The sequence below is a fragment of the Nylanderia fulva genome, unplaced genomic scaffold (assembly GCF_048542155.1).
Source record: "Nylanderia fulva isolate GAGA-0341 unplaced genomic scaffold, ASM4854215v1 Scaffold48, whole genome shotgun sequence".
NCBI lineage: Eukaryota > Metazoa > Arthropoda > Insecta > Hymenoptera > Formicidae > Nylanderia > Nylanderia fulva.
In genome coordinates, this window is record NW_028190565.1 from 1,200,604 (window position 1) to 1,215,786 (window position 15,183).

The 15,183-nt window shown below is 29.7% G+C and overlaps 4 protein-coding genes across 8 annotated transcripts; 3 read left to right on the forward strand and 1 right to left on the reverse strand.

Moving 5' to 3' along the window:
• Positions 1-180: 180 nt before the first annotated feature.
• CkIIalpha (casein kinase II subunit alpha) lies at positions 181-4,775 on the forward strand. Of its 4 annotated transcripts, none has more exons than XM_029312731.2 (8): positions 181-304; positions 1,087-1,318; positions 1,408-1,519; positions 1,630-1,842; positions 2,781-2,975; positions 3,116-3,467; positions 3,585-3,678; positions 4,712-4,775. In XM_029312731.2, exons 2-7 carry the CDS (start codon positions 1,224-1,226, stop codon positions 3,668-3,670), a joined length of 1,053 nt encoding a protein of 350 aa, XP_029168564.1. In that variant the 5' UTR covers positions 181-304; positions 1,087-1,223; the 3' UTR covers positions 3,671-3,678; positions 4,712-4,775. The 4 variants fall into 4 exon arrangements, with proteins under 4 accessions (XP_029168564.1, XP_029168565.1, XP_085342937.1 ...); XM_029312732.2 differs by having other exon boundaries at positions 1,165-1,318; XM_085486811.1 differs by lacking the exon at positions 4,712-4,775 and having other exon boundaries at positions 244-304; positions 1,165-1,318; positions 3,585-4,099.
• Positions 4,776-7,871: 3,096 nt separating this feature from the next.
• On the forward strand, positions 7,872-9,964 carry Uba5 (Ubiquitin-like activating enzyme 5). Its single transcript, XM_029312681.2, has 6 exons — positions 7,872-8,133; positions 8,469-8,604; positions 8,674-8,870; positions 8,976-9,162; positions 9,261-9,597; positions 9,683-9,964. The coding sequence occupies exons 1-6, from the start codon at positions 7,994-7,996 to the stop codon at positions 9,865-9,867; spliced, it is 1,182 nt and encodes a 393-aa protein (XP_029168514.1). The 5' UTR covers positions 7,872-7,993; the 3' UTR covers positions 9,868-9,964.
• A 320-nt stretch (positions 9,965-10,284) lies between these two features.
• Arp6 (Actin-related protein 6) lies at positions 10,285-11,840 on the reverse strand. 2 transcript variants are annotated; one of them, XM_029312662.2, is made up of 3 exons: positions 11,647-11,839; positions 10,592-11,563; positions 10,290-10,516 (listed from the first exon to the last, which is right to left on the reverse strand). In XM_029312662.2, the coding sequence occupies exons 1-3, from the start codon at positions 11,718-11,720 to the stop codon at positions 10,387-10,389; spliced, it is 1,176 nt and encodes a 391-aa protein (XP_029168495.1). In that variant the 5' UTR covers positions 11,721-11,839; the 3' UTR covers positions 10,290-10,386. The 2 variants fall into 2 exon arrangements, with proteins under 2 accessions (XP_029168494.1, XP_029168495.1); XM_029312661.2 differs by having other exon boundaries at positions 10,285-11,563; positions 11,647-11,840.
• A 483-nt stretch (positions 11,841-12,323) lies between these two features.
• LOC114938680 (46 kDa FK506-binding nuclear protein-like) lies at positions 12,324-14,451 on the forward strand. Its single transcript, XM_029312703.2, has 4 exons — positions 12,324-12,472; positions 12,679-12,768; positions 13,230-14,175; positions 14,356-14,451. Exons 1-4 carry the CDS (start codon positions 12,463-12,465, stop codon positions 14,432-14,434), a joined length of 1,125 nt encoding a protein of 374 aa, XP_029168536.2. The 5' UTR covers positions 12,324-12,462; the 3' UTR covers positions 14,435-14,451.
• Positions 14,452-15,183: the final 732 nt, after the last annotated feature.

Genomic DNA, 15,183 nt, shown 5'->3' on the forward strand with positions numbered 1-15,183 from the left:
ATGAAAGGTTCTCTATCGGAATCGGCAGCTTGACGGAACGACGTAAAGATGTCGCTGCGGTTCTCGTCGCTCTTGGCGAAACATCACGTAGGCGGTTTCCGTTCTAGAGTGCGGAGGTTTGCGGCGGGTTGCCGGCTGCCATCTTGCACCTCGCTCGTTTGAGAAGCCGGCCGCCCTCAAAAATCCGTAGTTTCACGCGTTTGCGCGGCCTCAGCTACTCCGAGACTAAGATTCGTGCATTCGCAACGAATTGAAGAATCCATCGTATTTAATCCGATCAAGATTCGGGCTCGGAATGCTCTAGGTGAGTCGAAAATACGCCTACATCGGTTTGCTCGATCGTGATGGCGTGTGATTTACTGGGGTACATGTGTGTACGTGCCTTGTACCTCTTGCATGTGCGTGCTTTTCGTTCGGTTCGGCCGGTAGCCAGGTAATCTTGTTAAGACGTGCCTCGGATCGTGGCACATTTGCGAAAGGAATTCCGTCCTTACGCCTACGATTTTTTCTCACGAATAATTCTGACAACTCGCTGCACGCGTTGGATATATCTGAGCGTTACAATCGATAAAGGAAAATAAAATAACGTGCTTTCTCCTTTTCTATCTCTGTCTCTCTTTTTATTACAATTACTAATGACTCGGTTTTATATTTCTAATTGTAGATTTTTCTCCTATCTGCTTCTATCTTCCTTGGACATTTTTTATGGATTTTGAAATTTATTTCGCAGTTTTTTTAATCACAAGCAACTTTTATAATAATTATGTTTGGAGATTCAAATCTTTTCAAGGTTTCTCAAATATAGACACGTCTCTATTTTTCACAAATTTTTGGAGTAAAGATATATATACATATTACAATACATCATTCTGATAAATCTCTGATATAATTCATCTATCTGTATAAACTCCAAACTCTGTGCTTCACAATCCATCAATGTACATATTAGAACAATAAAAAAATGATGTTATCTCAAATGGTCTCTTATCTTTTTAGTTGATTTATCATTGAAATATATTATCCTACTTTATATACTTGTATAGAGATACAAATTTGCTCTCAATTAAAATTATACAAATTGTTTAGGTTTATTACTGTTCTCACATGTACGTAGTTGGGTGAGCAGAGGAAACAAAGTCATTAATAGCTGTAAGTTTGGATCAGACAGTCGAGACAGTATATCAATCAACAAGACGCTTATCGATAATAATACTTCTGAGAGAATGGCTTTACCTAGTAGAGCGCGAGTCTATGCCGATGTAAATTCACATAAACCAAGAGAATACTGGGATTATGAATCTTATGTTGTCGATTGGGGGTAAGCTTTATCACGCATCAAGTATTATTGCTATTATAACGATATTATATTATAACCTGTTGCACTTATTTTTATATTTTCTGATCTAGACAACAAGATGATTACCAATTAGTAAGAAAATTAGGCAGGGGTAAATATAGCGAAGTATTTGAGGCCATAAATGTTACAAACAATGAAAAATGTGTCGTAAAAATATTGAAGGTAATAAACAATAATTTATATATTGTATTACATTTGATAAGTATTTTATACAAAACAGCTAAAAGTGAAAATGTATAATACTAACTAATTATATTTTTTATTTGTTATAGCCTGTAAAAAAGAAGAAAATAAAAAGGGAAATAAAAATTTTAGAAAATCTTAAAGGTGGGACCAACATAATTACACTCCAAGCAGTTGTCAAAGATCCAGTTTCAAGGACACCAGCATTGATTTTTGAACATGTCAACAACACTGATTTCAAGCAATTATACCAGACGCTAACTGACTACGACATAAGATACTACCTCTACGAATTATTAAAAGTGCGTGTATTGTTATAAGTGCAATGGAACTAAATATCCATCGTGAACCTTCGAGATTATTGTTTTGATAGATGTAGGTGTATATATATATATATTATAGGTTCCAGGGAAACCTCAAAGATACCGTTTTTATCTTTCTCATTATTATTAGGATTATAAATTCAATTTTATTGCTTAGCTTTATTTTTTATGCAGCATTTCTGCATTTTGGAAGATATTACTATTTTGAATGAAAAGGAAGACTATTATACATGTTTTATCTTTCTAATAATTAGTAATTTGTTTATGGATTTTTCAGTTCTCAATAGCTTCTGTACAATGCTTTTCCTTCTCTTTTTATCTTTTTGTTTTTATAATTATCAATTTTATTATTGCCATTTACGTTTCTTCTATGAAAATATTTGAGATATTAATAGCTAAAAAATTATAGTTACATTAATATAAATTGAAAAACTGGTATGTAAATATCTCTAATGGTTTTGTATTTATCTTGTTTATTTTCTCTTTACAATATGGAATAATTTGAAGAGTTTGTAATAAAAAATGAAAAAGCTCTGGTATATAAATACGAAATTTAGGTAGGAAATTCGTTAATAAGAACTATGTTCAACAAACTTTCTTAAAATCTTAATTTGAACGTTTTGTTCTTTCTTTGGACCATTGATGGATCAAACAAAAAATTCATGCATCTTGATTTCATTCTATTAAAGCAAAGATAAATATGTGAGAGAAACTTCCTTTTCATTCTGTTAGGTATTTTATCTTGTTAGAAATTTGTTTAAAGTTTTAGCAATTTTTTTTTATTTTAGACTTGTCAATCTAAAGTTCTCAGTAATATCTCGTAATAGTACGTTCGTTTACGTCCGTTGCATCGTCTAATCGCAAATACAGAGATAATATTTTATAATTAATATGTTTTTTGTTTCGTTTCTGTACAGGCGCTAGATTATTGTCACAGTATGGGAATTATGCACAGGGATGTGAAACCGCACAATGTTATGATAGACCATGAAAATCGAAAATTACGATTAATCGACTGGGGATTAGCAGAATTTTATCATCCTGGTCAAGAATACAATGTACGAGTAGCATCCCGTTATTTCAAAGGTCCGGAACTACTTGTAGATTATCAAGTAAGTATTGCAGCATAGAAAATGTGAAAGGGGAAAGAGATGGAGAGGAAAAAAGAATTAATAAGTTCATATATATGTATTCAAATTGCAGATACTATATATATATAAGTTAATGAGAAATATTTTTCGATGTCTTACAGATGTACGACTATTCATTAGATATGTGGTCGTTGGGTTGTATGCTCGCAAGTATGATATTTAGGAAAGAACCGTTCTTTCATGGACATGATAACTATGACCAATTAGTTCGAATTGCAAAAGTTCTTGGGACTGAGGAATTATTTGAATATCTTGACAAGTATCACATTGAATTAGATCCTCGTTTCAACGACATCCTAGGTCGACATTCGCGTAAACGTTGGGAACGTTTTGTACATTCGGAAAATCAACATCTAGTATCGCCCGAAAGCTTGGATTTTCTTGATAAACTCTTACGCTATGACCATTATGAGAGATTAACTGCGCGCGAAGCAATGGAACATCCTTATTTTTGTAAGCATATATATACATATATATAATTTTTTCTGTTATTTTTGCATATTATACACTGTAAAATCGTCAATGATAGAGTGTATCTTTCTGTCTAATCATTTTCTTTTTTTTTCCTAGATCCCATAGTAAAAGAACAAGGTCGATTGACCATGGTGTCATCATCACCTACTCCCATGACAGGCTCAGTGCCTGTAGGTGAGTAGCGGCCCAGGTAATGTCACCACTTTAATCTACCTCTAACTCTATACTCTAATTGACATAATTATAATATAGTTAACTTATATATATATTGGACATTAAAAATTTAATACTGTAAAATATGTTTCTCTTATTTCATCAAGAATTGTGTTCTCTTAAGTATGTATCTTTTTCGTTTTTTTCTTCTTTTTTTCAAAAATTATTACTTTTAGCATTTTATACCCTTATCGTCACAACAGATTTATAATAATATATCTTACGAAGCAGTTACATTCGCCTGTATAAATTTTTATGCGTAAAATTGCATTCAGATAGATGTAATCGCGAATGTTGTTTGCACTTTACATTGAAATAACTTGTATTTAATTAAGGTAAAAGGAAAATGTAAGTTGTAAATACATTATTATAAATAGAAAATATTGATTACACATACACATACATTGTTCATTTGTTATATTAGCTCGTCTTACATGTTAACAATCGACCGTAATGAATATATAAGCGTGTGACATTCAAGCAATAATTATATACATATATATTTTATATAAATGGCACATAATTCTACTCTTAGTAAGCTTCTAGATCCTCGTTTTTTTGTGCCGGTTTTTGTACCGTCCTATATATATCTATTGCTTTCCTTCTAATAAATTAAAAGATAATTGTAGCAATTATTTGAACATATAATATAGTTTTTATAATGAAAAATACATTTAATGTTACAATAAGGTGCACTTCACTCTGCATTACAAAATTGATTCGAATTGTTTGATTGGCCGAATCTAGAAAAAATGAGGGATAAATATTTCTTTGTCTCAATAAGTCAATCAAAATATGTGTTTCGAAACATTTGTAACGCCGAATGGAGAAGACATATGTAAACGGATACTTTCGAATAATGAACGATTCGTGATATTTTTCTATCTGTCTTGAAATGAAACAAAATGATAGAGAGAGACATCTTACATGTTGACATAGATTGTGCGACACATTGATATTAGTAAAAGGTCTCGTATCAAAGTGATTTTTTAACTAGGAGATTATTACAGATCATCGTGGCGTAACAATGACCACTGTATCGATTCATGGGACAAACGGATTGGAAAGCATGGAAGAAATTGGAAGCGGGTGTTTGACCCTTTCAGAAGAACTGCCTCAAGTAATCTTATAAGTTCAGCAATTCTGAATTTCAACAACCCGATTTTCAATCTACCACAAAATATTGCAATGCAGCAGCAGATATTTCGTATTGCCAAGTATATTCTTCTCCATACGAAAATCATTCTGATTTGTAACGACAACGGCTTGATCGATGATCCCATCGTTAAGACTGAAGTATCTAATTTCGCTTTCTCTCTTTCAAAAATATATAATCACTCAAAATTTGCGATGTACTTAGTGTATCACGGGAGATTAGGATTCTGGCACAAACTCTATCACACGAGAATACATGCTCCGTCCATATTGGCCGGTGTGCATGCGATATCAAAAACAGCGAGTCGCTCATTTCCGTTTTACGATTCGCGATGCGTCCCATTACTATATATACTATTTTTTCTGATGTTGCTATTATTATCATATTTTTGGCAGAATTATAAATGCATAAAGATGCAGCTAGATTCACTCTCATTTGATGAAAGATGATTACATCGTGATTACACGATACGTGCAGTGGTGGAGATTTTAAGCGAGCCAGCCACTCATTTGCATTCACATACATTCATGTACACAGACACGCAAATGAACATATACACAGTCATACTTATACCTTAGGCCATTCGGTTTAGTACTTTTAACAATGATAAAAAAATGTTCGTTTATATCTGATACCACAATAGTTGAATAAAATGTTTGTTATAGCCAAGTACTCTTTGTGCTTTGTGAATACCTGCTCTGTGTATCCAGCGCATATTATCATTGTTATTCAATAAGTATCGAAAAATTATATATCCATTCGAAGGCGCGTCGTAAGATAAATATTTGTTATACGTACGTACGTGTGTTCTCCCTACTATACAACGTTCTTATACTTATATAAAGAGAAATTTACTTATAAATAAAAGCAGGTTTTGCGGTAAAATTCGTCAGTTATCGCATGTAAATTCACAAGCACCTTAAACACTTGGCACAAAGCCTATGAACATTATTAATTATATATATTAATTTTTAAAAAACTGTGTATATATATATATATATATATATATACATATACATATGTATGTACGTATTTATAAACTTGGTTTCTTTGTATGTTGATCATTCTTACAATAACTTACACTGAAATTTGCTTTTCATAGTTTCGCAAAATTATCAGTATTTTTTATTACGTGCATTAAATAAATATGAATTATTTTATATAAATATATATACTGTAAGATCGATTCATACATAATGTACATTCAAGAGAATTTATCAACATTAAGACACACTTGTAAAGAATGTATAGGAATACAATATTTCTTGTATACTGTAGCTTTTTTGTATAATTTTTCAAAGATTTGTGTCAGTTCCTATATAAATATGCATTATAAGATTAATCGATCGCCATTTATATTCTCGCGCGTTAAAGTATTGTGGCTTAGTATCACAAGCGTAATCTGATAAAAATATAAGTGTTCTACACGATTAGTTAAAGTAATAATATTGTTTCTCTCTCTCTTTCTCTCTCTCTCTCTCTCTCTCTCTCTCTCTCTCTTTCTTTCTCTCTCTCTCTCTCTCTCTCTCTGATTGCTACATTATTTTCGTTTATATATATATATATATATATATATATATATATATATATATAAATATATAATTTTAAAAAATATATTTATGAACATACAGGCCAGTAAAATTATGCATATATTATCATGGACATAAAGTGACATATAAAAATGTGTAAAAAAGAGACTATATATACTATATGGTAGCTATATAAAAATGTTTACTTTATCCACTTTACATTGTTACATATGACTATTCATCAAATATTAGTATTTATATATATACATGTTTAACTTTAATTATCTTTTTTTAATATTAAATTAACAGTAATATAATCTATAATTATATGAAGAAGGGAAATGTGAATAATAATTGCTACATTTAATACAAATAAACAAATTAGTTTGAAAACATGAAAATTAAATGAATAATTAATAAAAATAAAATATATTGAACTAAATTTTGGCTAATGTTTTTTATATTGTAATATATATTTCGAGAGAGGGGCATGGAGAAGAGATGGATAAATGCATGTATAGAATCGTTTGGAATACTTTATCTTTGAATAAATTCAAACAATTTTTTTATTTTGTTCTTTTTTCCGTCTTTCCTAATTCTCTCCATCCATCATTCTTTTTTTTCTCTTCTAATCATTTCTCCTATTTCTCCATATGGAAAAATCGTAAAATAAAAAACTGCTGTTATATTTCTTTATTTCTTATTGTTCTATAATTTGAAACATGCTACAAAAATAGACATGATTAAAATACGACAATAAAATTTGCGTTAAATTGCAATTAATTTGAATTACACTGATGTGCAAGTCGCAAAAACTATAGCGTATTTAATATTTTTTATGTCGAATATTAATATAATTTATAAACTATATGATGATAAAAATAAAGATTATCTTTTTTTCTAATGTTACAAATACATAATATTTCTGTCTATGTGTAACAATTAATTTTCTGTAATACCTACCTACTATATGTTCGCTAAGGACTAAGTTATTATAATTAAAAGATAAAAATAATTTTATTCTTGACAAATCAATTCTATTATATTAAAAGAAAATATACATTCGAGCAAAAACATTTTATTTTATTATATATTTCTATTAATTTGAACAACAAAGAAAGCATTCTCTTTTTACTACTAAAGATGAATTAAAAAATTGGTCATTTTTTATATACATTTTATATAATTTTATTTTATACAGATAGAAAATGCTTTAGATAATTTCATCATTGCAGCCTGGAACATGTAATTAGACAAATGTATAGAATATAATTAAAATCAACCGAGGTAATGGTTCGTTGTCAGTCTATTCATGTACATAAAAAATCAAGATCTTCTTTTCCATATCAGCAGCTTAGAAAGGATCCCGTTAGCAAATATTAGACACCGTTCACATTGATTGATTGGTCAATCATATGCTCCGACATATTAGAGCGGATATTGGCTAACTAAAACACTAGAACCTTTTGATTGGTCGATCGTGCTGATGTCAACAGGACCCTCCCTATCAGCTGTCAAGCTGTATTGTGCTGTCATCAGGGTCTTTAACAGTTGGTCTCGTACAAAGCTTATTCTTCATAATTAAATAATTTTTCTCTCATCAAAATATGGATGAAATAGATAGTTTGAAAAAGAAAATTAAAGAACTCGAAAACGAGTTACGAGAAAAGAAAGATAAGGATGCAGCAGCAACGAGAGAAAAGATCGAACATATGTCAGCAGAGGTGGTGGATTCGAATCCTTATAGGTAAATTTTAAATATTTTTCGCTGTTTTTCATCGCTTATGTTTATATATTGCGTTTATTGTAAAAATCAATTTTTGTGTAAAATCAAACTTCTATAAATCGGCTTGTTAAATGTTTAAAATTAAAATATTATTTCTTTTAAAAAACAATTTACAAAAAACTTATGAGCATTTGATGTTATATACACAAACATACAATATGAATGATTAAATAATATTAAAGTGTATATATACATGTATAGTTTAACAACTAAAATATTTACTATATATAAAAGATATATATATAGATTTTACAAGAAGTAGTAACTTTGTTAATTTTTTATTATCTTTATTTCAGCCGATTGATGGCATTAAAGCGTATGGGTATTGTTGACAATTATGAGAAGATACGAGAATTAACAATAGCTATTGTTGGAATTGGTGGTGTTGGTAGTGTAACAGCAGAAATGTTAACAAGATGTGGCATTGGAAAGGTAAAAATGTTGATGTTATCTACTGTGCGTTAACAGAAAATTATTGTAATATTACAATTAATGTTTCAGCTGATATTATTTGATTACGATAATGTAGAACTTGCAAATATGAATAGATTATTTTTTCAACCACATCAAGCAGGTCAGAGTAAAGTGGAGGCAGCGGCAAATACTTTGCGTTATATAAATCCTGATGTGGAAATTGAAATGCACAATTACAATATCACAACTATCGATAATTTTTCAAATTTTATGAATACAATAAGGTATAAGTTTACAATATAAATTATCTATTTTATAACATTTATACATATTGAATATCTTTTTTACTTACTATATTTTATGATTAATTTAAATTTGTATTTTTGCAGTACTTCCAGCTTGGAAAATGGACCAGTCGACTTAGTATTGAGCTGTGTTGATAATTTTGAAGCTCGTATGGCAATTAATACCGCATGTAACGAACTTAATCAGAAATGGTTTGAAAGTGGTGTTTCTGAAAATGCTGTTTCTGGTCACATTCAATTTATTGTGCCTGGTGAAACGGCCTGTTTTGCAGTAAGTTCTTGATTACATATGCATAAATTGGCTATTAAGCCACATAATTCTGACATGAATTTTTAAGAATTCTATATTTTGTAATTTTGAATTTTTAGTGTGCTCCACCTTTGATTGTAGCGTCTAGCATTGATGAGAAAACTTTGAAACGCGAAGGTGTATGCGCTGCATCATTGCCCACTACTATGGGTATAGTAGCAGGCTTTCTTGTGCAGAACACTTTAAAATTTTTACTAAATTTTGGTCAAGTATCCTACTATTTGGGTTACAATGCTATGGAAGACTTTTTTCCTAAAATGACTTTAAAACCAAATCCAAATTGCGATGATGCACATTGTAGACAGAGACAAAAAGAATATGTAGCAAAGCCAAAAAGTCAACAAGAATCAAACAAAGTTATTGAAGAAAAAGCTGTGCATGAAGATAATAAATGGGGTATATATGAAAAGATACTACAATGTCTTTTATAACATATCTTTGTATTTTTACATTGTTTTTAACTGAATATTATTCTTTGTAGGAATTTCATTAGTCGAACAAAGTTGCCATGCTGATGAAAACACGTCTGCATCAACTTCAGGTGTAAGATATGTATATACTATTCCTACATCTACACCTGCATCCAATTCAGAAAGAGAGCAAACTGTTCCTGAATCTACAGGACTAAGTTTAGAAGAATTAATGGCAGAGATGAAATCTATTTGAAAATAGTGCAGTATAAAAAAGTACACATATTCCATACTCAAAAAATTTTTAACTTTATATTCGATATCATATATGAACTATACTTTATTATTATAAATGCAATTCTTTTTACTCTGAAAAAAAATCATTTTCAATAGCTTAAAAATTACGATATATATATATTACATATATAAAATTAGAAGTTTAGCTCCTAATATCCATTAAAATGTATAATAAGATTATAACAAAATTATACTATACATATTAGTATGGTAAACATTTTTTATATCAAAATATTTTTATCTAAATAATTCAAAAGAAAATGTAAATTTATTTCAGCAACTTATTTGTCTAATTATATATATATATATATATATATATATATATATATATATATATGAAATAAATTTACATTTTCTTTTGAATTATTTAGATAAAAATATTTTGATATAAAAAATGTTTAACATACTAATATGTATAGTATAATTTTGTTATAATCTTATTTTACATTTTAATGGATAATATACAATAAGGACAGAATTATATATCAAATTTTTCAAAGCATATAGATGGTCCCTCTTCTTCATACTCTTCCCTTGTTACCAAAAGACTTGAAAACATTGCGTCTTGTGAAAGTTTTTTTCCACCATACCATGAATAATTAATGGGACTGAAAGTAGAAGAATATTTATTAGTACATTTTTTTGCAATATAAGATACAAGTGACAATAAAATAATAAAGTACTTTTGTGGTAAATAGACGTTTACGGCATATTCTGTTGGAGCTAAACTTCTAATTTCTTTGTACATTCTATCTTTAAATCCCGGAAATTTTGCATTTCCACCAGTAAGAATAATATTGGATAGAAAATGAGGCCATGTTTCTTCATCGCAAGTCTTGATGGAATCTATAACTGCTTCGGGTATACCCATTTGTCGAATACCAATATCCGATGGATAGAATAATATTTCTGGTATGGCAAATCTCTCATTAGTCAAACGTAATGTTTGTTGCTCATTAGATGGTTCCGGATCCTTCAGATATCCACGTCGCAGAGTCGTATAATCTGGTAAAACATAATCCTTAGCAATGGTATTTTTCTCCAACTTATATTTGGCTCGTTCCATATCTTTAAAGAAATCTTGAGACACGAAACAACAATCTTCCTTCACTTGATTAATTACATATGTTTCATCCATAACATGCAGCTGACGATAAGACAGTATCTCTTTTAGGTGATTTGTTAGAAGCTTGCCACCTACATCTATCCTTCGTATCCCTTCTTTTACTTTTGTATCATTAATATAAGGTACAATATGCGTAAAACTATAACCACTGTCTACTACTATGCAGCATTTCGTATTAGGATTCTCAGATCTGTAATTGTAACACGAAAGACTCGCTGCGTTTATCCTCAGAAGACTATGACATTCGTATTCCTCAAAAAAGATCTCCGTCATAGCTTCCTGTATACTTGGAAAATTAAATACTGGTTCTGTCACTATCATAGACGACTGATTTAAATTTACCGAACAAGATTCCTTCGAAAATATGTAATCCCATAAAGTTTTCTGAATATCCCAATTCACCAGATAACCTTTTTGGAAAGGTAACATGTAAAACAATCCAGAAGCATCCCTACATTCTTCGATTTGATTTCCTATAAAGGGTCTGCGACGTTCGCTCTTTGCTTTCATTATACAATTTGGAACTAATCTAAAATAAATATTTTCATTCATTATTGAGTGCAAAAGTGCACATTATCAAAGATTCAAATTTATGCATCTTGACATACTTACTTAAGTGTTTCATTAGATAAACCAGCTTTTGCCATGTAGGCACCATTGTCGAGGATGAAAGTGGAGTTACTCATATTTTTAAAAAATATCGTAAATGCAATTATAAACAAAGTTTTCTCTCCACCGGTAATCAAATTGCTAACGTTGTTTTATTATACGACACAAAAAAGTTTGTCGAGCGTACATTGGTTATGACGGAATAATTTCTAGAATTCTAATAAGAACTCTAAAAATTCCCTATTCGCTAACCAATCGGCATATATTTTAAATTTTTGGAATACTACGATTCAATATTCGAAAATAATTATTAAATATTTATAATTATTATAATTTATTAAAGTATATATTATTATAATTTATTAAAGTTTGATTGAATTGACCAATTATTGGGGCAAAGAAATATTCATGGCTTTTATCGCGATCGATCGATCGAATGATTTGACCGCAAGATTTGTAAAGCGCTCGTGCGCGCAAGTTTAAATTTGGCGCCAACTCCGTATCCGAGGGCGTCCGCACACGAGACGCGTGACGCGTGGCAAGAAAAGACGCGTCAGCCAATCGGTTGATCTCGATCCTACTTTCTAATGGCTACCGCGGTGCTTCTCGCCACGCGTCAACGCGTCCTGTGTGAGGAACGTCCTGTCACGTGACCTTCTCTATTCGCTACCGGCACTACTCCATCCTTCGCATGAATTTCGGTCATATTGAAATCAACAGTTGAGGCGAACACGTTTCTACTTTGCTTTATTTGAGATTTCACGTGTACATTTATTCTCTTTGTTTCACATAGATCTGTACAGATTATTATAAATCAACATGTTTTGGGGTAATTGTTCTATAATTTGTAAAAAAATTTTATTTATTTAGTAAAGATTTACTGTGTTGTGAGGAAATATATATTTTATGAAATGGCTTCGCCACGTGGTTAACATACAAAAAAAAACACGCATTTTAAGATGAGACTAGAGTCGACCTGACCGTTCGTGTTATTATATTTATATTTGATTCTTCATGTTATCCTCATTTTTGCAGGATTGATACTGCAACCGAATAAGCGGTACAACCAAAAGGTAACGGAATCATTCCATGTGACCATGGCGAGTTTAGATACGCGAACATCCGGTAAGAGTTGCTTACTTTAATTTATATTTGAAAATTCTGATTATCCTTGAAATTCGTTTTTTTTTTCATTTTAATATGCTAATACTTTTACATATCGAGTAACAATATCGCGACTACATACATGTAACATGTGTTAAATATTCTCTTGAAACAGTTGTAGATTGGTTATTGAATAAAATTGCAGTCGAAAAATAACATTTATTCATATATATATGCATTTTGAGTATTATACATAATATAAATGGTTATTGTATTACAAATGGTTCAAAATATTTGATGGACTGCTTCTGAAAATAATTTATTCTTATTGTTTCGATTAGTCATTGGTAAATAATGAAAAATAGAGTGTATATATTATATGTATGCATATAATATAAAGATTTTTATATGTCAAATTGTATAAATATATGTTGTGTGAAATATGTTTATTTATTAAGAAATTCTTATTTATTTCATTACAGATAATGGTGAAGTACGATTAATACTAAACCACAAGAATAAACATTTCCTGATTTGCACTTTACAAAAGAACAAAGTATTGCAAATGCCTCTCGATTTAAGTTTTACTAAGGGAACCGACTTAGCCCTTTTAATTGATGGTAATAGTAATGTGCATCTGACTGGATATACGATTCCGGACTTGGAAGACGATTTCAGTAATTCAGAAGATGAAAGTTCATATATAGAAGGGTCAATTGAGAATGGAAAGAAGAGAAAGGCAGAATCACAATATAATAGAAAGAAAGTAAAGCAAGCTAAGCAAGAACTTGTAAATGATAGTAATAATCAGGATGAGAGTGATGTGGATAATTCTCAATATTTAGAAGAAGAGTTTGATAGTGATGATGATATAGAAAATGTAATGACTGGTGATGATTATAGTGAGGATGAGGATGAGGATGAGAATGAGGATGAGGATGAGGATGAGGATGAGGATGAGGATGAAGATGAGGATGAGGATGAGGAACAGAAACAGAAAAAAATAGCAAAATCTCAAAAGCATGAAAAAAAGGAAATAAATAATCAGCAACAAAAAAAGAAACATGATAAGCAAAATAAAATAAATGAAGAAAAAACCAAACAAGAACAACAAAGTAAGAAACAAAATAAGAAAATGCAGCAGAAACTGCAAGAGAACAATCTACCGAACAGGAGATTCTTTCAGGGTAATGTGATAGTGGAAGATTTAAAAGTTGGTGATGGTACACTCGCGACAATTGGCAAACTTATCACAATTTATTACGAGGGTCGTATTAAAGGTCAAGAAAAGAAATTTGACTCTTGTACGAGTGGAAAAGGTGTTAAAATACGCCTCTTTAAAAACGACATGTGCAAAGGATTGAATATAGGAATGTGTGGAATGAAACCTGGAGGAAAGCGCCGTATCACAATACCACCTATGATGGGGTATGCATTGTACTTTTATTCTCTTCTTTTTATTTTAATTTAAGTTTCCTGTTGTCATATTACCAAATTTCATGTAACGAGTAGTTATCTTTATAACTTTTTTTATTTTCTCTCTCTTTCTCAGTAAAAATTTATATTATTTTAAACACTAATTTAATGGAACAATGTTTTTTTTTATAGGTTTGGGGATAAAAGCACTTATAAAGTTCCTGCTAATAGCACACTTGTATACGAAGTTGAACTTAAGAATGTTAATTAAATGAATATTTTCAAGCATTTGATATATATATATATATGACTTATTCTATTGTGTTCCTAATAGGATTTTCTTCATTTTTCTTTAAGCATGTCCTTGTATAATTTTTTTTATTTGAAAAATATCTTTTGCTATCGCATATTACATTTCAGATTATTCTTATTTAAAATTTGACAAATACTCTTTAATACAAAAATAAATAAGACACAAAGAAAAAACATATAATAAGATGTAAAAATATGTAAGACATTACATGAATTTCACTTTTATTGCACACAATAGAAATTTTTACAAAGTTCTCAAGAGATACATTTGTTTAACACTAAGCACTAATAAAACAGAAAAGTTTATAAGTAATTTTTATTTTATAATAACATATTACACAATATTATATATATATATATATAACATTTTATATTTATTATAATATATGTAAAGTATATTATATAATGTATATATAACATGTTACATATATATTATATACATATACATTCTTACATATATATATATATATATTAGATTTTAGAATATATTTTAGAGTAACATTCCTAGAATTTCTACTTTTAGTTATATGTTCAATTATATCTTCTACTGTAGATCATAAGTAAAATATAAGTTTTTTGTATTATGTAGCCTATTGTATGCTAAAAATTTATATAATTAAAATAAATCTGAAATAGTAAAATATAAAAACTAATTTTTATACAATATGTAAAACATTGAAAATATGGTATTTTATATATTATGGTATT

Coding starts and splice junctions, on each gene's coding strand:
- CkIIalpha (XM_085486812.1), top strand. CDS start 345: ATGGCGTGTGATTTACTGGGGTACATGTGTGTACGTGCCTTGTACCTC. Junction 427..1,083: donor TTTTCGTTCGGTTCGGCCGG/TAGCCAGGTAAT, acceptor ATACAAATTGTT/TAGGTTTATTACTGTTCTCA. Junction 1,520..1,629: donor GTGTCGTAAAAATATTGAAG/GTAATAAACAAT, acceptor TATTTGTTATAG/CCTGTAAAAAAGAAGAAAAT.
- Uba5 (XM_029312681.2), top strand. CDS start 7,994: ATGGATGAAATAGATAGTTTGAAAAAGAAAATTAAAGAACTCGAAAAC. Junction 8,134..8,468: donor GTGGATTCGAATCCTTATAG/GTAAATTTTAAA, acceptor TCTTTATTTCAG/CCGATTGATGGCATTAAAGC. Junction 8,871..8,975: donor AATTTTATGAATACAATAAG/GTATAAGTTTAC, acceptor GTATTTTTGCAG/TACTTCCAGCTTGGAAAATG.
- Arp6 (XM_029312661.2), bottom strand. CDS start 11,720: ATGAGTAACTCCACTTTCATCCTCGACAATGGTGCCTACATGGCAAAA. Junction 11,564..11,646: donor TTATCTAATGAAACACTTAA/GTAAGTATGTCA, acceptor TATTTATTTTAG/ATTAGTTCCAAATTGTATAA.
- LOC114938680 (XM_029312703.2), top strand. Junction 12,769..13,229: donor TTTAGATACGCGAACATCCG/GTAAGAGTTGCT, acceptor ATTTCATTACAG/ATAATGGTGAAGTACGATTA. Junction 14,176..14,355: donor ACAATACCACCTATGATGGG/GTATGCATTGTA, acceptor TTTTTTTTATAG/GTTTGGGGATAAAAGCACTT.